Source organism: Carassius gibelio, chromosome A7 (genome assembly GCF_023724105.1).
Source record: "Carassius gibelio isolate Cgi1373 ecotype wild population from Czech Republic chromosome A7, carGib1.2-hapl.c, whole genome shotgun sequence".
Lineage (NCBI taxonomy): Eukaryota > Metazoa > Chordata > Actinopteri > Cypriniformes > Cyprinidae > Carassius > Carassius gibelio.
In genome coordinates this window covers 32624237-32650558 of record NC_068377.1, presented here as the reverse complement: position 1 = coordinate 32650558, position 26322 = coordinate 32624237, and the positions used below count along the sequence as shown (strand labels likewise).

Here is a 26322-nt window from a genome sequence, read left to right as displayed (position 1 = left end):
ATAAATGACTATATGTAACTTTAGAAATGGAAAGTTGGAAAGGGAAAACTTCACAAGGAGCATTATTAATTGACAATAAGTATTATTGTTATTATTATAAAAAAGAACACACCCATACATGACAATCAACATATCTACAGACACAAAGTTTTTATTTAGGTTATTATTCAGAAAATAACCTCAAGCAAACCCATGAGGCCTTAATGTGGTATTAAACATCTGCTGCTATATTGAACAATTAGGTTGTTTATATATAACAATATTAGCATAATATTATAAAATATTATCTAATATAATTCAAAATTTTTGTGTCATTTTTATATTATAGGATTATGCTATGTTTGTATATAGACGGGGGAGAGTAAATGTAAATGGTTTCTAGTTTTTTAAGCTTTAGCTCCCTCTTGAGGATTGATTCATTGTTGCTTAATCAAAATTAAGCAACAATGAAGAGCATCATACAGAGCTTATTTACACACTGTCCTGTAAACCTATACAAACTCATCTGTAATTTTCCTAATCTTTACTAAAAATCTAATCAGGATGTGATTATTAAAAGACATCCGGTACTGTTTGGATTCACTGTATCAGTTAACTAGGAGTTATCACAATCTCTCCATCACAAAATGATCAAATGGTCATTTTAATTTAAATAGAATCGTTTAATCCAGATTATTTCATGCAAGATACATTGACAACAATGATCAAAACCCCTTTAGAGGAACAAATAAAAGAGCCAAGGCTTTGGGCTTTTCTTTCTGTACCCTCACAATGTGTACCAGTTTGATCGACTGAAGAAACGTGTTTGCACAGACACATAGGGCAGATGTACAGCTCTAAAAGTCTCTGTATTAAAAGTTGTCATGCATTCTGGCTCTCAAATGCTCATAATGTTATCATGCATGTTATTTACAGTTTCCGACCACTGGCTTTCCTCAGTAACTGCTTTCATGACCTGTTAAAATATATAAATTGCTAGTGGCTGAAGGGTTTTCAGTTGGGGTGCTTTGCAAAACAATGTCTCTGTAAACCAAGATTGGAGAAAAAAAAGACATTAAGAAGAATGAAATGCAATTTTTATTCAAGTTAAAAGGAAAAACAATGAAAGGGGGAGAAAGAAAGTCAGTACCTGTGCGTGCCTAAAACTTTGAACTGACGGCTTGTGTCTGTGATTTCCTGTGTTATCTGCAAGGACACATGAGGATGACTTAGATCTTAATCCAGAGTAAATTTATCAATTATTAAAAATCAACAAATTATGACAATATGTACTGATACAGAACTAGACATATATGTCAGGTTAGACTCCATATTAAATGTTTGACAGGAATGAAAATGAGGCTGTGAGTAGACTTTTACAAAGGCATGCACTGTATAAAGCTTTTACAACTCACAATGTATTTCAATGTTTTATGGAGTTTTTGTCTATTGTTTTTTTTTTTTTCTTCAGACAGACATTTCATCAGCTGAACAATCACTACTGAACGCACTGTACTTCAGTCCTTCACAGCATTGCTTTCATTTCTGTCTACATTTAAATACAGCGCTAACCTGACTGAGTTCAATTAAAATGTCATAATAATAATCATAACTCTTTACCTCACAGTTGTGAAGATTAAGTCCTTTAAGCCCATGTTTCCAGAAAGCTATAACACTTTCTTCTAAACAAACTGTTGAAAACAGCACATGAAGACTTATACCACTTGTATAAATCACTGTATAATTTAATTGTCAGCAAATACTGTATTTTAATGTCATGTCAGGTTTATACCTAAAGTTTCAATAGGGAAGTCAAACTCCAGTTCGGATGCTAACTCCTTGCTGGGGACCCCCTGCATATTGACAATTTTCACTGTTTCTAGAAGATGACAAGAGGATAAATTTACAATATATCAGTGCATGCTTTAGAAGTTGATTCATGTATAAATCATACTTAGAAATCATACATACTTTCCAGCGCAATTAACACAGTGTCTCTGTCCAGCTGTGTCACTTGGACAGCTCTTATTGTCTCACTGTCTAAGAAAAGAGACAAAGATCACACATTCACACACTGTTCAGTGAATAAAACACATTAGACCCATTCAAAATTTGCATGTTTTTCATATTTTATTTTCTGATTGTGAGGGGAAAATCTGTTGAGTTTATAGGAACGGGTTTAAATGTGATGTTCGCTGTGAAATTCTTCAGCCCTGAATGCATGCAAGACCAGCAGTCAGTCAGTCAGTCAGTTACCTTGCTGAGGGTTTGGCGTGCCGTTCAGATGGATGATGTCAAACTTTAGCTGTCGATCGTTTTGCTGTTGGAGGCTTTCCTGGACACCCACACAGAGCTGAGGAAGCTCATCTGTCATTAACACCAGCAGCTCAAAGATGGGCAATGGGTCCGGTAGAGGCACGGCAATGTGCTTCAATGAGAAGACGATAAGAAAGGAGAAATGTAATGAGAGAGGACTACCAAATGTTACACAGGCTCTAGTTAGGGAAAGCATAATATTGTTTGTTTGGTAGAAAGAAATATATTAACTTGTAAATAAAATTGTCATATATTATATGTGCAAATTAAACATAAAAATAAAATGAAAAATAAAAATAAATAAAAATCTGTTACATTAGAAAAGACTATAGAGTCTTTAGTCTATTAACCCTGTAAAGTTTGACATATGACATAATAGTAAAAAATGTAATTAGAAATGGCACAGTTTGTTGAACCTTTAGATAAAATCTTATATATGCCTTTTTTTTTCTTTTTTTTTTTTTTGAGTATCATATTTGCTACATTAGACTTTTATGGCTCATATAATGTTATATAGGAGAGTTTTTTTTCCATACTAAAGGTGGGGGGATATTTTTATTCACCAGAAAGATAAATTCTGATTTTAATCTAATTGCTTTTAATGAAGGGCAAAACATAATGCAATACAAAGATAATTGAAAGATGTCCAAGTTCCTCAAAGGTCTGTCTGATAATATTAATTACTGATAATAATAATATTAATTACTGATAATTATAATAATAAAAATAATAATAATATCTGATCATATTCATTACTGTATATTAAATGATGTAAGGATAATCAAGTAAATCTAGTTGCTTCAGTCTAGCAATCGTTCATCTTGAAATATTTAAATTTATTTGTGTTTACGTTTAATAAAAATCATTATAGATTTCATACCATAATTTTATATAAAACCACAACCCAAAGTTGGAAAGGGCCTTTTATTTGGTAAAAAAATATCAACAATAAATCAGATCACCGGAGATATGCAAAGAGTGTGTACAGGTTTCTCAGCAAAGTTGTAATAGCTGATAATTTAGAGGTACTAGAAATGTCTCAAATATGATATAGTAGGCTTTAAGAATTACTATTATTACCTTGAGGTGCATGAACTTCTGCAGCGGTTCATACCACAACAGTAGTACAAGACCAGAGGGAACTGCAGCACACAAGAACGTGCTGTCGGTGTATGGGTTACGAGCTGAGGAAGAAAAATAACCAGAAAGTCAGCAAAGACATTCATGGGGAAGAAATGTGTAAACATTGATCTATTGTGACATAGGTAATGGTCCTCACCCACGCTACACTTGCGACTGCCCTTAGTGTCTGCAATCTTCACTGACACAGCAAACTTCCTGTGAAAAGATTATTTTGAGTTAAAATGAGCACCATATAAGCTGAATAATTCAACTTTTGTTTGTTTCTTTGACCTGTGGATGATCCGTTCTGTGAAGCGGTTGGTGCCGAGGGACATGTGACCCTGTTTCCTCTGTAAATGCCCTCGCTGTTCAAACAGAGCTGTCAGTCTATGAGAGTAGAGATGAGACGATTTACCTGAGAATAGAATAAAATAAAACAGAATAGAAGTTTACAGACACCTGAGAACTACATTAGATGTAGTTTTCCTGTAACTATACATTTATTAAAAAAAAACCTCAAATTAACTTTTAAAACATACTTCTTTTAAAAAAAATATTGTGTTTAATCTTTAATCTAATGGATGTTTGGATTTTGACAATATCCATAAAGCATAATGGATTTTTTACTTGACCACGATGTACGTTTTGAGAATTTGGAATAAAACATTTAGCAACATTTTAGAGAAAATCATATTAATTTAGAGAATGGCATTAGGGTTTAATATGTTGGCATTTTAGTGTTTAATGAACTTGATGAAAAAATTTAGTACTTTATTTTTTTTTAATTCAGTGCTAACACAGTTTGTAATTTCTGAGCAAATAATTTCTAAAACTGGTGGACTGTTACATCACAACATCTATAAAAATGTTACATACCAGAGATGGACATTAAGACATTGTTCATGACGTAAAGCCAAGTACATCTCTGTGGAAGCAACTGCAATCGAGATCAGGAGGTCAAATATTTTAATCATTCAAAATAAGATTTCATTCCTGAGTTGTATTTTATGACAGAAACAGTTATTGAGTGAAAATACTAAATCATAATGTTGTCATGCACAACGATGCAGTAGCCAGCAGTACCTTTTCTAAAGTGTCTTCATGCAATTCATTTAAGTTAAGGATATAAACACCCTCCTCTGCACCCAGAATTAAATATTGATCTGTGAGGAACAGAATGAGAAATCAAACAGAATTCAATAATACTCTGATTCTGTATTACTGATGCTAAAAAAAAATTCCATCTATTTTTAAATTAAATTAGTAGGATGAAAGAAAATCTGTACCTCTTGTTTTGGGCAAAACCCATGTCTCTGCACAATGAATTTTCAGTGGACATCCATTAAAGACTTTAGTAAAACAGGCCCCCATCTATGCAAAATGAATTATGCAATGTTTCATAACCACAGTACATCAGATGTAAATTTTAAGAAGATTTCTTAGGTTCATACATAGATACTAGGCCTAAAAGTGACAAACTAGTCATCAATTATTATGCCATGTCATGTCACACTCTAATTTAGTAAAAGCCAGGTTTTACACATTTAAAAGGTGCTAGTAGGTGATTAAACTTACATAGACTTGGGGAGTGGGAGGAAGTCCGTGAGAATCTGCTCTCTATGAATTAAAGGTTAAAAAATACAAGGAACAGTTTCTATATGACCTTTTAGTCTGTCAGTAATACTTTTAGTTACTCAGAAAAACATATACAATGTGTATTATGTAGTGGGTTTTTGAGATCTGTCCATGGTGCTGAAACATCTAGCACTGCGCTACCCAAATAATGTGCTCGGTATAATGAAATAACACCAAAATATTTGATCTAATAATGTTTCAATGTTTCTTAATAGTGGTAGACAAAACAACAAAATCTGCACAAGGGATGCATGTGAAAAAGTTCTTTATATCTGCCACTGTTTTTGATAAAAGGGCATTAATGTAGCTGAGATGTATTAAAGTGAGGGATACAAGCACACATAAGTGTAAGTCTGTTATTTGTAACATCCAACATTGTGTGACTCACTGAGTCCTCTGTTTTCTTCCTCATGGTGCTCCACTCTGGAGATATAGCCGTGTCTCTGCTCAAAGTCCTTGTAAGAGTCCTCTGTTTGTCCTGTGTGTCATTACCATCAGGAACATAAGGGTCACTGTACCAGTGCCGCACATCCTGACTGCCTGAACACCTCAACAACGCTGACAAAATACAAAGAGAGAAAGGTTTTAAAACCTTGTATGGTGAATTTCCTATGTGTCTTGCATCTGCAGATAGTAATACCTGATTTTGGATTTAATACAGTATCAGGGCATAGAGTAGCACTGGGTCGAAGCGTAAGGTCCTTGTCATCCAGATTTAAGTCTAAAGAGCTCATGGGAGGAAGTGATGTTGTTGAAGAGACAGGTGGTGGGCTGAACAGTCCACTTTTCCTCTTACTCCACTATGAAACATCAGGAAATGTTTACAGCCTTGCATAATTTTTTATAGAATCATAAATTAATCATAAGGACAGGTTATGAAATACCTCAAAATATGAGTGTCTTTTTACTGTCAAGCTTCTGAAAGAGAAAGGCAGTTCAAAGTGAATGACAAAATATTAGTATACACATGGTGCAAAGTATATTTCTGCTGGTTGAACATCAAAGATAACCAAAGATATTTTTTTTTTAAAGAAGCAGAGGGAAAATAGAAGAACTATTTATCAATATGCTTATATACACACACATACATATAAATTATATATCTACTAACAAAAATATAAATAATAATCAATGCATAATTTCACTTTTAGCTGATATAGATTTTTTTTTTTTGCATTAGATGCCACTCCACAAGGTGGCGCCAGAATATAAGTATTTCCCACCTATGCTGTAACTCCTCCTCCACTCTTTCAAAAAGACCCCTGCAGCAGTGAATACAGTTCAAATGAAAGGATATAATAACTGTTTAAACCTGTAGTGCAATTATAAGTCCACATCAATCAACACTCACGGTGACTCTGGTTCATCTCCAGATATGCTCCAATCATCACACGATCCCTGGGAACATAAACATACTTAATTCAGTTGAGTGAGAACCATGAATTATGACACAAAGTACTTTATGAAGTGTGATAGGATGTGGTTTGTGTTTTCTTTGCCTCATTGGCATAGAGAGAACTAAGAGAGTGCAATAAAACTGACCAAGTCAGGATAGGGTTCGGTCTCTTTTCTCCTGGGAGGGGTAAATTTAACCTGGTCAACTGAAACAAACAACAAACACATATTACGCATTCTTCATTTACATATTTGCTCCATTTAAAAGGGTGAGTAGGATTTAGGTTTTTTTATTTTTTTGCTGACATTTGTCTACATTTATTTCATAAAAAAAAAGGTAAAACAGCAATATTGTGAAATACTATTACAATTTAAAATAATTGTTTTCTATTTTAATAGATTTTAAAATGTAGTTCCTTCCTGCGATGGCAAAGATGCATTTTAATCATCATTACTCCAGTGTTCAGTGTCACATGATCCTCCAGAAATCCTTCTAATATACTGATTTGGTGCTCAAGAAACATTTCTTATTATAAATGTTAAAAACTGTTTTGTTGTTTAATATACTGTGGAAACTGTGATAAAATTTCTTCCAGAATTCTTTGAGGAATAGAAAGTTAAAAAGAACAACATTTATTTGAAATACTTATTAATGCTGTTTTGCAGAATAAAACTTTTTTTATATATTTTTTTATTAAATGAAATTAAGAAAAAAGTACATACCCCTTTTGAATAGTAATGTAAGCATTCATAGATCTGGACAATATTAATCGATATTTAGTGATCATAAGATTCTGAACATGTTAGAATGTGGTTTTGAAGGTGTTTTTGTTGGTTGCATATATGTGAGACCTCCAAGAACTTCATACATTAGTTTGAACATCACTTCCTCATTTGTCCTAAAGAAGCTTCATTGTCTATCGGTCTGTGAATGCTGTAATCTTACAGTCAAAATGTGTGACAATGGATTCTCAGTAAAAGTGGCATTGACTTGCCACACGATAACACACACACATCACACTCTCCGCTTGGCCTCGAATGTGAGCACTGGATCCAGTTCATGCGAGTGAGTGTGTGAGGGGGAAGAGAAGGACATGCCATGACGTGTGCTAAACAGTACCAGCTCTATGAGTAGTGTGCCTATTGACATCACTGAAGCTATCCTCAATAGCAGCCTTGTTAAAGCAGCACCTCCTCTGCTACACATCCATATATTAAACTTTCTAATCATGCACACACTGTAATGAAAACAGACATGGCTCTGACACTGGAGTGAGTCATAGTTTTCTGAAGTTCACTGTCACTCGGAAAACAGAAAGATGAATACATATAATAAAGCAACATTTCATTCCGCTTCATGTCGGGTGGTTCTTTGCCTCCATGCATGTCATGCATTTAAATTGTTTAATGCAGAGCTAGCTGTAAATTATTCCTTACATAGAAAAACATAATATTGTACCAAATATTGTCCAAATATTGATTTAAAAAAAGAAGAAAAAAACAGATGATATTTTAAAAATAATATAAAAGAATAGGACTGAATGGTGTGTATTGTAATATGTTAACATTATGTTAAGTGTAAATGTTACATTTTCAGTTTAAATAAGGACAACTTTTAACCAGAACTTACATCGTTCTTCTGATAAACTTCTTTCCACCCGCATATGTTTCCCTTTGGACGGGATTGTATCTGGGGCTGTATAACTTGCCTTTAACACACACACACAGAACAGACACTAAAACAACAGTACACTCTGACAAACTGAACTCTGACATGCATGTTTGGAAAAATAATTCAATTTCGTCATAAATTAGGGAAAGGTTTCCCAATAATCCTGAATCCTGTGCTTCTCCGTATTTCTCATTATTTGAAAAAAAATATTTTTTGATCACATGTATATTTGAAAGTAAATTGAAATAGTTCAAGTCATTTTAAGAAAATTAAGAATGCTTTAATATATATATATATATATATATATATATATATATATATATATTTAATGCAGATGAAAACGATGCAGTGAGGGACAAACTTACAGTATTCACAATACTCACACTGTTTAAGGGTCTCAGATTATGTAATTTTTTTTACAGAAAAACTGGTTTATGGAGTTTTTGTCTAATAGTTTCTTCAGGAAAGATGCTTTGTCAGTTGAACAATCGGTATGTTGTTAAACCACAGTACTGTACAGTGAAAGTACTGTACTTCTGTCCCTCACGGCACCATTTTCATTCCTATCAGAAATTAAATATGACCTTACACAGTATTCCTGTGTTCAAGTCATGTAAAAATTACAATAATTATGCATACGACCCATAAGAAGTTTTGAATAAAAATAAATTTCTGTGCCAGAGCATACAGTATGAAGAGCTCAGAGTAGTTGCCATCCAATAATTACAGTAATTCCAACATAATGCAAGCGTGTCTTGTTCTCACCTCTTCATTCTCTTCAGGACTCAGTGGATGATGTTGGTCCGGGTTACTTGCCATGTCCAGCAGCTCAATCATCAGTTTTCTGGTGAGTAACTGTGTTACAAAGGGGTGCTGGGAAGAGTGAAAGCAGCAAAAATTTAAAACTTTTCTAGAAATACAAACTTTAATAAATTGCAGTATTGTACATTTAATGAGTATTTGTAGGGATGCTCCCATTCCCATTCATTTTTTTTCAGCAAAAATAAAAATCGCAATCACATTTTATCATAGCATTTACTTAGAAAGGATGCATGCCGTGTATATAACAGATCTAACTATTATTAAAAAAACACACACACACACACACACACACATATATATATATATATATATATATATATATATATATATATATATATATATATATATATATATATATATATATATATATAATAAATACATTAAAACACATGTATAGGTAAGTGATATTCAGCAGCAATGCTAATATTAACTTTGATTTTTGAGATTGATTCATCTATCACCTGGAGAAGAGTTTCTGCTGTCGGCCTCTTGCGAGGACTTTTGATTAAACACATCTTCACAAAGCTATGAAACCCTGCAGGCCTGCAAAGACAAGGACACAGCCCTCTCACCAATCATGTCAGGTACTCACGGGAAAACTTGCACTTTTCTTTACGTTTTCCATTTCAAAGAGAAATGTCATTTCTTTCTATGAGGTTCTGAGTCTCACCATTTGCTCTTGTCTTTTAGTTTGGGAGGCTGGAAGCTGCTCTTAGACATCAGCATCAGAGCACTACAACAGAAAAAAAAAAAAAAAACTCAGTACAAAAATGCTTTCTGTTCGCGTAAATCAAATAAACGAGTCATTCTGACCGCATGGGATGAAGGTCAAACATTGGTGGCTGTAGCTCTGCCAGCTCAATGGCGGTGATGCCCACTGCCCAGATATCACACAGATGGTTGTATCCGCCCTTCTTTTCCACTGCTGCCACCTCAGGGGCCATCCTAAAAAAAACAAAGACAAATTTCCATTAGATACTTCACAGTCCGATTGTCTTTCAGGAAAATGTAAAGGGTAAAGGGGTGAATTTATTCATTGAGCGTATGGAAATGTTTTGGATCATGCATTCTTTCTGTATGGTTATTAAACCTGTAAATGTAATATAAAATCACACACACACACACTACCATTCAGGGTTGGTAAGATTTTATTAATGTTTTAAAAGACTGCCTTATGCTCCCCAAGGCTGTATTTATTTGATCAAAAATACAGTAAAAACAGTAGCATGATGAAATATTATTACAATTCAAAATACCTGCTTTCTATTTAAGTGTTTTTTTGATCCTTCACATGATCCTTCAGAAATAATTCTAATATGCCTATTTTTTTTCTTTCTGCTTAACATTTATTATTATTATCAATGTTAAAAAGAGTTATGCATCTCAATTTTTTTTTGAAACATTGGTATGTTTTATTCAGTATTCTTTGTTGAATCAAATGTACATATAAAAGTACAAATTTCTTTCCAAAGTAAACGAACAAAAAACCTTACTGACCTTTTGAGCAGTAGAGTAAATATTCTATAGTTTTTTAATTTTTAAGTAATTTAAGTAATTTAATTAATTTTTGAGTGAACTATTCCTTTGCATTAATCATAAGGGACAGCGTGCTAATTGTTTTAAAACAAGACAATCCAGACTGTGTGATTCTGCAGGACTCAAAGGGTAAATCTTTGTGCAGATGGCTCACCAGTAGGGAGTTCCTATGAAGGACTTTCTCTTGGCAACAGAGGCACTGATCTCAGCCGCAACCCCAAAATCAGCTACAGAGAGAGAGAGAGAGACAGACAGACAGAGATAGATAGAGAGAAAGGGAGGGATACAATAATCTAAAATGTGCAGCTTCAAACATCTGTGTCTAAAACCAAGAGTAGAATATGTATATCCGTACTTAGGGTTCAATGACACATCAAAACACTTACCCAATTTTACATCTCCTCGATCAGTAAGAAGAATATTAGCTCCCTATATTAGAAGAGAGGTTTATATTTTAATTAACAATTTGAACATAAAAAAAAAAAATCACAATACACTACAGTACATTGCCACCATCATTCAATGCAATTCAAATGTTTGAGGTCAGTAAGATTAGAAACATTAGTACTTTTATTCAGCAAGGACAGAAAAGACAAACAAATTCTATTTCAAACAAATCCTGAATAAAATGCTTCACAATTTCCACTAAAATATCATGATATCTGAAGGATCATGTGACATTGAAGACTGGAGTAATGGCTCCTGAAAATTCAGCTTTGCATCACCAAAAAAACAAACTATTTTCAACTGTAATAATATTTCACAATATTACTTTTTATTGTATTTTTAAGCAAATAAATGCACTCTCTGTCAGCATAAGAGACTTCTTACATAAACATTTCAAAAATCTTAAAGACCCCAAATATTTAAACAATATTGCACAATATTTCATAGAAAAGCCTTATTCACCTTAATGTCTCTGTGTATTTTGCCTGTCTCATGAAGATGATTCAATCCCTGGGTAAGACAAAAACAGAAGTCTTCTCAAAATGAAGAGATGTGTCATTGTGAAAAACGTGTGCCTCTGAAGAGCTTTTTAAATTATTAATTATCCTCACCTGGAGTGTTTCCCTGCAGACGTAAGCAATCTGTTTTTCCTTTAAAGGTCCGGTTACTGTGAAGGGCATATTATATTTACTCTCTCTTAACTAGGGCAGTGGTTAAATGCAGGCATTAAACCCTCAAAGGAATAGTTCACCTCAAAATGTGAGATGGAATTGTTGTTAGGAAGAGACTAAAATGTATAGTGGTTCATGGAAAATATTCCTCTCCTTTTATGTATATATTTTTTTAAAATACAAATTGAAAAAAAAAGAAAGAAAAAAAGTTGTTTGAGCTTGTACCAATACTCAAAATTTTTGAGTGATCTATTACTTTAAGAAGCTTAAATGAATACTTCACCTATGAAATGAAAATTTGCTGAAATTGTATTCACCCTCAGTCCATCCCAGATGAGTTTGTTTCTTTATTGAAACAGATTTGGAGAAAGGTAGAATTCAATCTAACTGATGGATCCTCCTCAGTGAATGGGTGCCGTCAGAATGAGATTCCAAACAGCTGATATAAACAATACAATAATCCACCAGTAACGCAAGTAATCTACAAGCTGCATGTTTGTAATTAACAGAGCAATCATTAATATGTTTTCAACCTTAAACCATTGTTTCTGATTAAAATACAAGTCCTCCATCAATAATTCTGCTTGCTTCAGTAAAAAGTTGTCTTGTATGAATCAGGAGAGAACTATGCACAAATCAAGCACCATTTACAAGAAGAAGAAAAAAAGCTTAAAACAGTTCTAGACAAATATGTCTGTGAATTTTGATGTGGGAGGACAACAGGGGATATGTTACTTTTTCACTGGATGGAGCATTATTATGGATTACTGGATTTAATATGAACTCATATTTTGACCAGAAGCAAAAACACATTAATAGTAAACTTATTTCTTACAAACATGCACCTTTTCCTCTACAAAATGTTAACTGATGGACTGGAATCATGTGGATTACTTGTCTTCATCAGCTGTTTGGACTCTCATTCTGACGGCACCCATTCACTGCAGGGGATTCATTTGTGAACAAGTGAAGTAATTATATTTTTCTTCGAATAAAATTATGATCTTGGATGGCCTGAGGATAAGTACATTTTCAGCAAATTCCTTTAAGGTACTTAATAATTACTATTTCCTATGATTTTCAATAATCTCAATGCTTTCACAAAATATTGTGTGTGGTTCACTCTATACCTTGGTAGATATCCTGCAATGATCCTCCCCCACAGTATTCCATGCAGATCCACAATTTACTATTCCTGAAAAGTAGAACAGTTCAGAGCATGGTCTTTTGATTCAATGCACACAGAACATTTTCAATAGATGCATATGCGCACACACATATCTTACAAACATGACAAGAATGGCATAAACATTTTGAAAGCTTGTGAGTGGGAATGCATGCCTTTTAAATAATATTCGGGAATGCACAAGTCATCTAGAGCATGTACTGACACACCTCGTGCTACAAATCCTACTAAACAAGTCTGGGTGATTTGTGCTTCATATCTGATTGTGTAACTCTGCTGGTAGGGGTATAAAACATGCTGTGGAATGCACCTTTCTATGCCCTGACAACTACTGGAGAAATACCAGGCAAGGCACAAACATTACTGTACCTGTGGTAAGTGCCATAATAGGCCACAATGTTCTTGTGCTTACACTCCTTCATCATTGTTATCTCCTGTTGGATGGAGGTGATGTCATCACCTGAATAAGCAGTGAGATTATTAGAAAAAAAGAGTATATACGGAGGAAAAAAATGTCTATTATCACAAAATATTGGAATTATTTTAATTCAGAATGTAGTGATTGGCAAATTTGACATAATGCAGTCCAATCATTTTTAAAGTAATATTAGTGCAAGCCATGAAGTCTTCTGAGAACTATAATTATGTGTAACTATAGAGCTCGTTATAATATAAATCCTTCATACAAGGAAACGATCCAATAAAACCCCTTTAATTTTGAGAGATTAGTTAGGAACTGCGTACACTTCTAAAGGTTGACTGTCTGTTCTCTAAAGCACTGATGCATGAAACTCCCAATATGTAAATGTGATCTGGTCAAAAACGTATCACTTTAAAACTACTCACACACCTGGATCCAGTTTAACAATTTTGATAGCAGCCATTTCTGAGCTCCTAATGTTTCTAGCCTGAAAGAAAATACATGATATTGCATGATGAACTGGAAATCAGATTGCACTTTGTCTTTTACAACAATACAAATTATAAAATGGATAATTATGACTCTTGATATACAGCATGCATTTGTGACTGTGCGCAAGTTTTATATTAATATGTCGATACCATTCAAATGTTTGGGGTTGGTAAGGTTTTTTTTGAGAGAAGTCTCTTGATCTCACCAAGGCTGCATTTATTTGATCAAACATATAGTAAAAACTGTAATAATATGAATTATTATTACAATATAAAATAGCTGTTTTGTATTATAATATTTTTTTAAACTTAATTTATTCATGTAATGGTAAAACTGAATGTTTTGATGCCTTGATCATTCAGAAACCATTCTAATATGATGATTCATTTCTCAGGAAACATTTCTTACTATTATCAATGTTATGAACCATTCTTATGCTTTATGTTTTGATGGAAACCATGATATATTTAATTTAATACATCCTTGCTAAATAAAAGGCTTTAATTTCCCTCACACTTTTAACAATTAGTTATAATACCCGGAAGAAGAATTGTTTTATTATGATTTATTATTTATAATACAAATTTATTTCTTTCAATGGAATTATCAGAACATTGCTGTCTATTAGACATACTAAAATCACTGCAGCATTTAACTTGGCATAGGATTCAAATAAACATTTCACAATGTATGTAAATGAGCAAATGTAATATAGAGATGAGCTAACGCGACTTTAAGGACATGTTTACTTTGGTGAAATGGTCGGGATGTTGTAGAAAAGCCAGGAACAGATCCAGCTCACCCAGCAGGCATCTTAATGACAAATATCCAAGTGTCAGTGGCAGCCTGCTGTGTCCTTGACGGTAACCTTGTCCTATAGCTACTGCAGGGAGCTGACGTTCTTCATTGTTCTAGACCATATGATGCTGCACCATTAGTTAATCACTCATTCCATCTGGATTCTATCAATTTACTATAAAACCACTAATACCACTAGCCAAGGATTCATCAAATTCATAAAGCTGTGGAATTAAAGAAATAGTTCAAAATTTGCTTAGAATGTACTCAGTGTACATCCAATATATAGAAGAGTTTATTTCTTAATGGGAACATATTTGGAGAAATTTCGCTTTACATCGCTTGCTTTCCCTAATGGATCCCCTGCCATGAATGGGTGCTGTCAGAATGAGAGTCCAAACAGCTTATAAAACCATCACAATAATCCACAAGTAATCCACACAACTATCAATTAACCTCTTGTTAAGCTAAAATCTGCATGCATGTCTGTTATAAACAAATCCATAAAGACACCTAACTTCAAACTGCATAATATTGCTTTCTCCAATGAAAATTTTGTCTCGTCTGAATCAAGAAAGAAATATGTACAGTTTTTCTAAACAAACATGATGGTGGATTTGATGTGAGAGGACAACAGGGGATGGACCTTTTCAGGTATTATGGACAGAAGTGACAGAGTAAAGTTAAAATGCTTTAATGATGGATTTGTTTCTTAAAATCATGCAGTTTTTCTCTTCACAAGATGTTAATTGATGAACTGGAGTAGTGTGGATTGCTGGTGGAGTATGGTGATGTTTTTATCAGCTGTCTGGACTCTCATTCTGACAGCACCCATTCAATTCAGGGGATCCATTGGTGAGAGCAAGTGATATAATACTAAATTTCTCCAAATCTGTTCCAGTGAAGAAACAAACTCATTTGCATATTAGATGGCCTGAGGGGAAGTAAATTGTAAGAATATTTTCATTTTGGGGTAAACTACTGCGGTAAACATGCAACTCATGCACATGAAATATGTGCTATACAGAGCGGATTGTTTAATAGTAATGACTGGGCCTATTATGAATATAAACCAGACAAAAAAAGGTGGACCTCCATTTTTGCTTTTGGCTACTCATAAACATAACAAATCAAGCATTTCTGGACAAAACCTGGAACTTCACTGAGCAGCCTTCCTGTTGTTTTTTCCGGGCATGCCAGAGAGCTTCCGGTCATGACTAAACCAACAGTGCAACGTTCTCTTAATGGTTTAACGTTGCAACCTGAAATAACGCAGCCACATCCAAAGAACAATGGTTTTGGGTTGGATATCTGTCCACACTTTGACCAGAAATCTCCAAAGCTTGTTATTCTTTATGCTGGCATAGACCTGACAAGTCCATCAAACGCAAAACAGACTGTTTCGTATGAAAAATTCCCAGTATGAAATATTTTTAGATCTCGAGATCTTTCTGAGTCCAAGTGGAGAGAGCTAGAGCACACTAGAAAAGCATTCTTTGTGCATTGTAAGATGGGTTTTGTAAGGGTTCTTGGCTCACCCACTGATTTATGATAAAGTGGACTGTGTTAGGGATGGCTACAAAAGAGTGACACAACCTCTTTATTAAACACATATAAAAGAGACAGACAACAACATATTTGCTTGTACAAACTTCTTTCTATGTAGGGAGGACTACATAGTTTTAAAGTTCAGATTTGTAACATTCCTCTAATGGTGCAGTGGTCTCAGTATGATAGCTCTTAATTCACGTCAAATTTCTGAGTAAACCAAAAGATATACTACTTTAAAATCACAAACTACTTTATATCCGATGATATATTTTTAAACTATGATTTATTTTTTTATTTTTTTAAGTATTTTATTGAGGAAATACTTAGATGGCCTAACAAAGACATTTAAATAAAATAAAAGTGAATCGTATGTGGATGTCCGTCTGTGTGCATCAGTTTGAGTTCCTTGTGTTGGATGGAGTGTGTGTCTCTGAACACATGCTTTGAATTCTACAAAACTAAACAGTCCAGTTTGTCAAGTAACATCATGTCTGTTTTCTTGAAACATTCCGCCTAAACAAGAAAATTAACAACAACAACACCGGAGTAAAGAAACATCAGTTGAGCATCAGCAAGGATCCCCTTAAATGTTATCAGATGGTACTTTGACATTTAACATGGTTCTGAATGATAATCATATCATGATTCATCATATGTATCATATTCATGGTACTGGTACTTCAGATAATAATGGCACTAATGTCTAAAAACATGCCATGGATATAATTTCCAATAGGCCTACACTACTTGTTTTGTAATACAATATTTAAAAAGTTATTCAGTCCTACATTACATTCATACTTAAACACTTCGTGCAATTTCCAAACAATAACCTTTGTGCTAATATATTCATATACATATACATATATATATCACACACACATAAAACACACATTTCTTTCTTACCTTAAAAACTTCTCCATAAGTGCCGCTCCCGATCAGTTGAATAAACTCATAATCATCCAAGGGATCTAAAAAGGAAACTCCTATAGAATTCATGGCCGCAGCACTTTGTATGTTTCACTTATTCATGACAGCTGTCACACAGTTTGATGTGCAGTAAACTCGTCTCATCCTGGTGCGCCGTCATCTAAGGATTTAATAATAAAACTGTATAGATTTAACTATAACTCAATGCAAAGCGAAAGCTAAACTTCATGTCCACATCCAGTTTACCAGGCAATCACGATCTTCGTTTCTCTCACACAAGCGCACAAGCAGGAATGTCCGAAAGCATTCAGAGTCGGATCTTTTCAATGAATCACAAAACTGGTTCGAACGATTCATTAACGAATAGGACTGAACAGGTCCACGCAGTTCTAAGCTATTCGCTGACTGGTTGTAAACGAGAATTGTCTCTTTCGAACACGTCTTGTTCACAAAATATATACAATTTGGTTCTAACAAATATAATCTTATTTAAACGTACAATTTTTTCAGTATTTTAATCTTTCAGTATTGTTTAATGCAATTGGAAAATGTTCTAAGATTCTATCTTTAATGTGAAGCTGGGCACGTGGAGTTGCAATAAAAATAATTTTAACAAAACGAAATAAACACGAAACGCAAAAATAAACCGCAAAGGCTGGCATCATTGGAACGTTGACTGAGCACAGTGGAATGCTAGGAACTTCAGTGACTTAAAACAATCACCTTTTAAAAAAGCTTTTTGAAATGAACTATTCTAAAGAACCGATTCGCAGACACGAGCGGACTTCACCCATCACCAGACGCGATACTCTTCAATGCGTTTGCGCATGTGCAGAGCATCAATGGGCGACTACATTGCAACTGTTTACATACAATAATCCTTCACAACATGGGTGACAGTAAATAAATGGCAGTAAAACACTCACTTGTTTTGTTCAAGTTGTTTATTTAGAGGAAAATACACTTTCACGTCAAGAAAATAGTTTTTCTTTTTTAAACTGAAGCACTGCACTTGGCATTTTTCAAAAGGATACTTACTATGACACTATAACATTGAGAACACATATGAAATTCAGCAGTTCTGTGGACAATAACAAAACAAGTGCAAGACCTACATATACAGGCTGAATCCCAACATTGTTTTCCAACACATTAGACTTGTGAAGCAAATAAAGGTTCACTGTATCGCAGACAAAATGTTAGCTGAAAAAAAGAATAGCATCTTTTCTAAAATCCTGATAAAAACAAAATATAATCACTTTGGCTTGTTGTAATTTGGATTCTATCTAATAGAACTTATTGTAATGATTTAAAATTAAGGCAAATCAATAAAATTACTTTATATTAAAATCAAAAAGCATAATTGCTGGTGCATGATAGGTTTTCTGACTCCAACTTGTAATGATTTTAATTCAACTCAGCATCAGCTTATCAAAACATTTGATAAGAGTCAATCTGAAAATAAACAAATTAACTTCACTCCAGGTGAACAAGTGAAAAAAACAAAACACTAGAAATGAGTAATTCTAAAGAGTTTTGCGAGGGCGTTTCATGAAGGACAAGGTGTAATCTCCAGAAGGAGTGGGTTTCTGTCTCTTCATCTGCACTTGGGACTGGGCCGTGAGCTGCAGTTTAATGGCACTAGAGTTGATCTTGGCCGCAGAGAGCAGCTCCTTCATACCCTTCATCTTCTCACTGTGGAAAACCACCACCGGACCGCCCTGCACTATCGGTGGCTGGGTAGGAGAAGGAGTGGGACTTGGGGACGAGGGCTCATTTTTTTCATCAGACTCTTTACCTCGAGTGCTAGCAGAGGAACGTCTGCGTCCTCCTTCTCCGCTCACCTTTTTGGGCACTGGATTTTGAGCAGGCAATGTTGCACTTGGAGATGATGGTCCTGCTTGTTCATCTAACTTGGATTCTCGCCTCGGGACCCGTCTACGCCCCTCACGCAGGTCTTCACTGGATTGGTCATCGTCATCCACTGGTTCTGCATCTTTGGTGATGATTGACACTTTTTGCCTGATCTGAGCAAGAGCGGAAATATAGAGTGTGGTTATAAATCCCCTTTTAATGAAACCTCAAAGGGAGAAAAACCGAGGGATTTTACCTGTGCATCAAAGCGACTAAGGGACTGAACCAGATAGGTGGCCCAGCCTACATGAAGCACTGGCGTGGGACTTCCTTCTTCCCATTTACAAATACCATCATAGAACCGAAGTAAGTGAGCAAAGCATTCTGGGTCCTGAAGGGCAGACAAAGCAGCTACTTGTCTTGGCGGGTCCTTTGAGGTAAACGCATGAATAGAGGACAAGAGAAACATTTTTTACAACCTTGTTCTAAATTAAAAAAAAAAGTATTTTTTTATGCAAAACTAAACAAGACCTCCTTTTCCGTTTCATCAGCTCCTTCACCACCACTCTCAGCAACAGCTGCTGTCTCTTTAAGGAGGGTGGGAATGACATCATTAGCAATGTCAAAAAACTCCTTATAGATCTCTTCATCCTCTCTGCAGTAGTTGTAACTATAGACCAAGAAAAAACAAGTTATGGAATTAAATATTGCATTTTATTCTTGACTTGACTGGAGCAATATTAAATTCCATAAAAAACATATATATATATATACACACACACACACACACACACACACACACAATGTAATCAACAATGCTTTCTGATGATTACATTGTTTATAATGCAGCAAATAGTTCAAAGCAACACAAGCAAAATGAAAACACGTCAGAAGGACAGAGGATAGGAGCTAATGTTGTCATGAAGGAAGACGAAACAGGAAGAGCTGGAAAAGGAAGTGGATGGGAGTGAGCATTAGTTCTAGACATGTTATGTGCAGACATCCTTCAGGACATTACAATAAAGTATTTTTAGTACTCTGTCCACTTGCACTGTGTTTAGAGGGTGGAAAGTACAGATTGTTTCTCCCGACAGGGACCAAGGCCAATGGTAAGACAGGAATGATCTTTCTAAAGACAAACAGCGTGAGGCAAAACAGACAATGCTGGCAAACGCCACATTTTCCATTCAGTAAAAGCATTCAAGAGGCTTGAGAGGTTATCGTATTGCCATCTAATCGTGATTGTGCAGCAGTAATAGACACATTCTAGGTTTAGAAATTCATTTAGCCATTTTACATAAATCTTTCTCTTTAATCAGATTTAATAAGTTTTAAACAGACAAATTTGACAATACAATTTATGAAATAATAAAATAATAAAATAATAATAAAATAAAACACTGCCCCCTGCTGTTGAAGTAAAATTAAATAGGAGATACATTTATTTAGTTTAGTGTCGGATTATTACTTCATCAGACGCAACTTAAAATTCAATATCATTTGATATTCGGATTTCTATGGTGCTTGACTTACTCTTGCATTACTGAAGCAGCCTCTGACCAGGAACCTAACGCCTCTTGGACGTTTCTGTGCCTATAATGATACCCTGCTAGATACATGAAAGGGTATATGTGCTCGTTGTTGTAGTATTTTTTAGCTGACTCGACGGCCTGGAATTAAAAATAATAATATTAATACAGATCAGGTCTTTAATAATGTCAACCTTGTAAATAACTCTGATATACCTAAAGTCGTATACCTTGAGGTGAATGGAGAGAGGGCTTTCCTTGCCAGTCATTGGTTCCTGATCTTCAAGGTCGGCCAAAGTGCCCATTGCCATAGGATACCTTCAAAACACCCAATACAAGAGAACAAACATTCAGAAAAGACTGCAAGATACAATAATCAATCATATGAGTTACATCCCTTCTCTGTATTTGTGATTTATCAGAAACGTGTGTCACACCTCTCCAGATCCCCTCGATCATATAGCAGCCATAACAGCCTCTGCGAGATAAAAAGTAAATGCATTAAAAACAGTCTGAATGACAATAGAAAGATAAATATGCATGCTTATGCTTACATAATGTATATGCCAATGTAATTACAGTTAATAGTACATAACATGGAGATGAAATATAATACAATGCAAGAAACAGAGGATTATGTGGTAAAACAAACTAAATTTGACATACTTGCTGGAGCTGGAGTAACTCTGTGCTGTCAGTGTGCAGATCTAGAGACGGATTGATGGCGCAAACCATGAACGCTACCTCCATATTCCTGTTGCATTTCATGTAGGAGCCTTTAAGATACAACCAGCTCTAAGAAGATGAGGAAATAAAATGAGGAACAGATTAATAACACGCGATTCCAAAATTAAAGAATTGTTTAACATTTACACTAATATTCAACAATTTAGTGTCTGTAAGATTTATTCATTTTTTTCTTATGCTCACCGAGATTACAGTAAAACAGTAATGTGTGAATTATTATTATTATTAGTATAATTAAAAATAACTTTTTATATTTTAATACATTTTAAAATGTAATTGATTACTGTGATGGAAAGGCTGAACTTCCAGTGTCACATAATCCTTTACGAAATATTTTAATTTGGTGCTCAAGTAACATAACTCATGATTAGCAATGTTGAAAACAGTTGTGCTGCTTAGTTTTCTGGAATCTGTGATAAAAAAAATTCTGGAAACTTGGATGAACAGAGATCTCATAAGAGCATTTATTAAAAAAAAAAAAAAATCTTATTATAAATGTCTTAATGCATCCTTGCTGAAATATACTTTTTTTTTCCTACTCAGCCAAAACTATTGAACGCTACTGTAGGCATGGTGTTTTTTAATAAACTGTGTTTTAATATGTTATGGTGAACATGAATAATAGAATATTACATACCCTTTCAGTGATTCCGGCACTGACAGTCTGCCCTCTTCTGTCTTCGTTGCCCTTCCCATGCCATGTGACCTCTGCAGTCTCTTCCCCACCCTTGCCGAAGATCACCCAGGCGTGGTCCTCTGAGAGAGCAAGATGAACATCCTTCAGGCCCAACACCTGACATGCAGCTACCACTGCAAAAGCAACTCCTGAGCTGTCCAGCTTTGTGCCTTACAGAAACAGAGAGCAAAAAAAAAAAGCTATTTGAGTCTGCCTGGACAAAATGTTACCATTTGATTAGATACACTAAATACAAAAGACTTCAGGAGTTTTACCTGTGATAAGACTGAAGAGGGACTGAATATGTGCCCTGTCCTTGAAATAAGACCGGCTAAGACTGTTCCAGATCACATCCGAGACCTTTTTCACCAGCTCACGGCTGGATCCGCCGGCCGGTTTGCGGTACTGTGACAGGTCCACGGCACCAAGAATCTGGGCGGTGAAGCGTTCGTAGAGAGCAGATATAAGATTCAGCTCTACTGTAGGGAAGCAAGAGTCGAGGCAGTCAGGATTAAGAGGTTCAAAGCGAACGCTTGGGACATTGACAGGAACAACTCTGTTGACAGCCAGGAAGTGCTCTACAAAACCCAGCACGAGGGACAGCAGGGCCAGGTCTGGTTCTGGGTTGCTAAGCTCCGACTCGAAAAGCTGCACCACTCCATCAATGCCCCGAAGAGGGAAATGCTTCTTCTGAGCCGACCGAATCCCCATGGCTAGTGGTTGAGTTCAATCCCAGTCTGATTCAATCTTAAAAAATATGAATGCATGAATAACTATAATAATAATATGGTGTAATCTTAATAAATAAATACACAATATTATATATATATATATATATATATATATATATATATATATATATATATAAAATTTTTGTGAAAGTCCAAGTAGAAGCTTTCATCAACATATTTCAGCCCAGTGTGTTCTGTAGATACTTAGAATGTATTTATATAATTTTTTGATAGTGTGAGCAGGTGTATAGGCTAATCTTTGCTTACTAGACTATGTCTATAAGAGGGGTAAAAAGTTAATTTCTGGTACTATAGTACAATACTTTAAAATAAACCTTAGTTCTGCATGAACAATTTATGTTTTATTTATACATTTTTTTTTTTTTTTTAAGTAGTGGCCATAATCTAGGGGAATTCCCAGGGACACGTGTAAGACCATTTCTTTCTATCTTTTTTAAATGCAAAATACAGCTTGCACAAAATACAAGCTGAACATGACATTAGTCTCGTTTAATATGTTAACCATATAGTATTATTATTGCATGCTAAAGTGTGGTTTAGAATGGTTAACTAAAAGGAGACAGTGCATGAAATTTGAGCATGGAAAACAACGCAACTTCATCTCATGTGCGTCTGGGCGGACATCTGCGTGATGATGATGCTGCAGCTAGTTAGCTTATACAATATTATCCGTTTCTAGTGTTTTACGGCATAAAGGCCGCTTTAAGTGAACAGATTGTTCTCTCCTTACTTTCTAGACAATGAAACGCCGCTAGGGTTCATTCTTACCACATAACGTACCTTTGTTGAAATTATATCCACATGCTTTTGTTTTGCCCCTGCTTTTGCCGCGCAGTAGACAGAGAGACGCTCCTACAAATACCTGATACGTATACAATGTGTCCGCACGTCCAAACGTTGCATCGACTGAATACTGCTTATTCCTATTGTGATCATATCAGCGCAATAAAAAGTGCTTCCTGTTATCTACAAGCATTTTGGGAAATGTAGTTTTCTTTATATCTTCTTCTTCTTCATCATCTTCATCTTCTTCTTTGACGTTTTTAGGCTTTAGATGCATATACCGCCACCTACTGGAGTGGAGTGTGGAGAATTGACGTTAGGTAAAAGCAAAAAAGGCTACAAAAAAAAAATTATTTAAATCCTGTTCATTATCTTTGAAGTAGCCTACTTACATAGTTTGTGAATTATGTCTATGCTTGCATCTTTATTTAACAATTTCTGAAGTGAGATCTGATTAAGTGCTTTTTTATTTTATTTTTTAGTTACTTTTTATAATTTTATTAAAATATATTCAACTGTTGCAGGAAGATCACATTTGATGCAAAGTCCAGACTCATGTTTTCCTATTACAGTTTTTCTCAGTCACTTTGGTGCATTTCAATTTGGAAATTAAATTCTCAAAACTACTCGTACAACCTCCACAATGTCATTTATACACATCATAAAACCAGTTTCTCATTCTTTTGAAGAAGTTCGGATTGCTTTTATACATTCATGCAATTGATTATGCGGATTCCTGTACATTATCAGTTGCTAATGTCATTTTGCTCAAACTGTATTATATAGTTTTCTGTGCAATAGTCTTACCCCTAAAAACATCTAGTCTTTCATCGTGTAAGTCAATAATTTTTTACACATTATTACAGTTTTTCTCAGTCACTTTGGTGCATTTCTCAAATCAGAAATGAAATTCTCAAAACTGCTTGTACAACCTCCACATCATTCATCATCCATGATTATATGGCATACATAAGCATATGGCATACTGTTCAATACAGTAACTGTCATCCAAAATGTTGCCATAGTTTACATCATAACATCCCTCCAGAGTACACTGTTATAATGACAACATGACTAAGTGATTGTCTTATCCATAAACTATGACACAAGGACTTGTCATTCTGATGGCTCTGACATGTTCATTGACACAGATATTTATTTTTGAGAGATGAACTAAGGATTTTGACCAAGAGACTGGCTTTTGCCAGTAATCCATGGTGTTTTGCTATGTACGAGTTGTTTTGAGAAATGCACTACTGTTTTGCAAATGTCAAGGATGATTCAAGAAATGTACTAAAGCGACTGAGAAAAACTGTAATGGAAAACTAAAAAATGCTAAATAATAATAATAATAATAATAATTCTTTAAATCCTGTTCATTAACTCTGTTTCTTTGAGATACTTAAATAGTATGTGAATTATGTCTATAGTTGCATCTTTATTTAACAATTTCTGAAGTGAGATCTGATTAATTGCAATATGAAGTGCTTCTGTGAGTTGTAATCTTTTGTTATTTTATTTTTTCGTTGCTTTACATTTTATTCAAATATATTCAACTGTTTCAGGAAGATAACATTTAATGCAATTCCTAATTAATTTAATTAACTAATTCCTATTAATGTCCTATTCTAAGACAAGATATTTTGCTGTCTTCCTTTTTATTTCTAAAAATTCTCCTCTCATTTCCAGCTATTTTTTTAAAAAGATATTCAAACATATAGATATACAGACAGACAGACAAGCAGACATATGTGCTTTTGGTACACATAAATACTTTAATTCATATAGTGCTGGGGTCTCCAAAATCAGTGCTGGAGGGCCGGTGTCCTGCAGAGTTTAGCACCAATTTGCCTCAACCCATGCACCTGCCTGGAGGTTTTTAGTATATGATGCCTAATTAAGTATCACTTAATTGGCTAGTTCAGGTGTGCTTAATTAGCGGATGCTAAGAAAGCTTTGAAAAATCACATATCCCATGTTTATGAATATTTTGTTACAACTGAAAAACACAGGGTACCTCACGATTTGATATGATATGATATGATATGATACATGGCTCATGAAGCAACAATTCTGCAATAAATGATTTATTGCTAGGCAATCCTATAATGATACATCACGATATCTGTCAAACTTTGAAAACAATATGTCTGTATGGGGGCGGGTTACTTCTCAGACCTGGTACACATATAAAACGTGCTAGCAAAATCTATAGGCTATAAGGCTCATATGTATAATGCATGTTTAATCATTAAAAGATTGCGATCTCGATTGAAACACACGCGATCTTATTCCTAAATGACGGTATGTCTATTAAACCTATGAAATCACATCGGAATAATAAACCTGATTTTGATCGAAAGAGAGCTGCGTTTGAAACTGCTTCTCAGACTACACAGCAGGCTATACATTTCTGTGTTGCAAACATTAAATAATAACAAATGTATTGATAAAAGTTTAAATTATGATAATGCTGCAATAATGATATGGTTTGATACGCTGCTAATAATGATTGTATACAGTATGTTACATTATGATGTTACATTATGCCAGTAGGTGGCGAACAGTGACGTGTATATTCATTTTTTTTTTTTTTTTTTTTTTTTTTTACATAAGTAGGCTAATTCGTTTACAATAATAGATATTTTAAATATACCCATTTACTATAACAATAGCCTAATAAAACATTTTGTCAGAAACTCAAGTAAATTGCAAATTTTGTTTGGTTGTCTGTGTTGTTTTCAGAATCGTAGAAGTCATAGCTTTAAAATACATGTGGAATCTATAGTGCTGTTTCTAATATTAAAATTAGTCTAGGTGGACCCAGACTTCCGATTTCTAATATAACTTCGGCATCTAATACTGTATTCACACTGCTGTCCGCCATCCCATGAAAAAACTCAATCATTTTGTCGGTGAAATGTAGTCTAATCTAGGCCTTTCTTTCATAACAATGAAAAAAGGCATGAGACGGCGCCAAAAGAGTGCGCTGTTGCACTATATATTAA

At 34.6% G+C, this 26322-nt stretch overlaps 2 protein-coding genes across 6 annotated transcripts; both read right to left on the bottom strand.

Annotated features, from left to right (window-relative positions):
- Positions 1-135: 135 nt before the first annotated feature.
- LOC128017289 (mitogen-activated protein kinase kinase kinase kinase 2) lies at positions 136-17293 on the bottom strand. 5 transcript variants are annotated; one of them, XM_052602600.1, is made up of 33 exons: positions 17220-17241; positions 16950-17133; positions 13632-13689; positions 13151-13241; positions 12726-12790; positions 11536-11591; positions 11387-11434; positions 10864-10906; positions 10632-10704; positions 9755-9886; positions 9612-9674; positions 9403-9484; positions 8885-8992; positions 8078-8156; positions 6595-6653; positions 6404-6450; positions 6276-6314; positions 5937-5970; positions 5693-5852; positions 5441-5610; positions 4993-5034; positions 4704-4788; positions 4501-4580; positions 4294-4354; positions 3709-3832; positions 3575-3633; positions 3376-3479; positions 2236-2407; positions 1951-2019; positions 1772-1858; positions 1600-1670; positions 1130-1185; positions 136-1023 (listed from the first exon to the last, which is right to left on the bottom strand). In XM_052602600.1, exons 2-33 carry the CDS (start codon positions 17040-17042, stop codon positions 936-938), a joined length of 2598 nt encoding a protein of 865 aa, XP_052458560.1. In that variant the 5' UTR covers positions 17043-17133; positions 17220-17241; the 3' UTR covers positions 136-935. The 5 variants fall into 5 exon arrangements, 4 of the variants coding, with proteins under 4 accessions (XP_052458560.1, XP_052458559.1, XP_052458563.1 ...); XM_052602599.1 differs by having other exon boundaries at positions 16950-17293; XM_052602603.1 differs by lacking the exon at positions 4993-5034 and having other exon boundaries at positions 16950-17272.
- Positions 17294-17899: 606 nt separating this feature from the next.
- Positions 17900-23505, bottom strand: LOC128017288 (menin). Its single transcript, XM_052602598.1, has 10 exons — positions 23312-23505; positions 22055-22526; positions 21741-21949; positions 21023-21151; positions 20794-20834; positions 20587-20674; positions 20361-20497; positions 19359-19497; positions 19084-19257; positions 17900-19000 (listed from the first exon to the last, which is right to left on the bottom strand). Exons 2-10 carry the CDS (start codon positions 22488-22490, stop codon positions 18500-18502), a joined length of 1854 nt encoding a protein of 617 aa, XP_052458558.1. The 5' UTR covers positions 22491-22526; positions 23312-23505; the 3' UTR covers positions 17900-18499.
- Between the last annotated feature and the right edge of the window lie 2817 nt (positions 23506-26322).

What these genes read in the sequence shown, in the direction of transcription:
- LOC128017289 (XM_052602599.1), bottom strand. Translation starts at nt 17,042, where the DNA reads ATGAATTCTATAGGAGTTTCCTTTTTAGATCCCTTGGATGATTATGAG. An exon ending in ATGAAGACACTTTAGAAAAG is followed by an intron (nt 4,355 to 4,500) that starts GTACTGCTGGCT and finishes TCTCGATTGCAG; the next exon opens with TTGCTTCCACAGAGATGTAC. An exon ending in CTTCCCTATTGAAACTTTAG is followed by an intron (nt 1,671 to 1,771) that starts GTATAAACCTGA and finishes TGTTTTCAACAG; the next exon opens with TTTGTTTAGAAGAAAGTGTT.
- LOC128017288 (XM_052602598.1), bottom strand. Translation starts at nt 22,490, where the DNA reads ATGGGGATTCGGTCGGCTCAGAAGAAGCATTTCCCTCTTCGGGGCATT. An exon ending in GCTGCTTCAGTAATGCAAGA is followed by an intron (nt 19,498 to 20,360) that starts GTAAGTCAAGCA and finishes CTTGGTCTATAG; the next exon opens with TTACAACTACTGCAGAGAGG. An exon ending in CTGATGAAACGGAAAAGGAG is followed by an intron (nt 19,258 to 19,358) that starts GTCTTGTTTAGT and finishes TTTACCTCAAAG; the next exon opens with GACCCGCCAAGACAAGTAGC.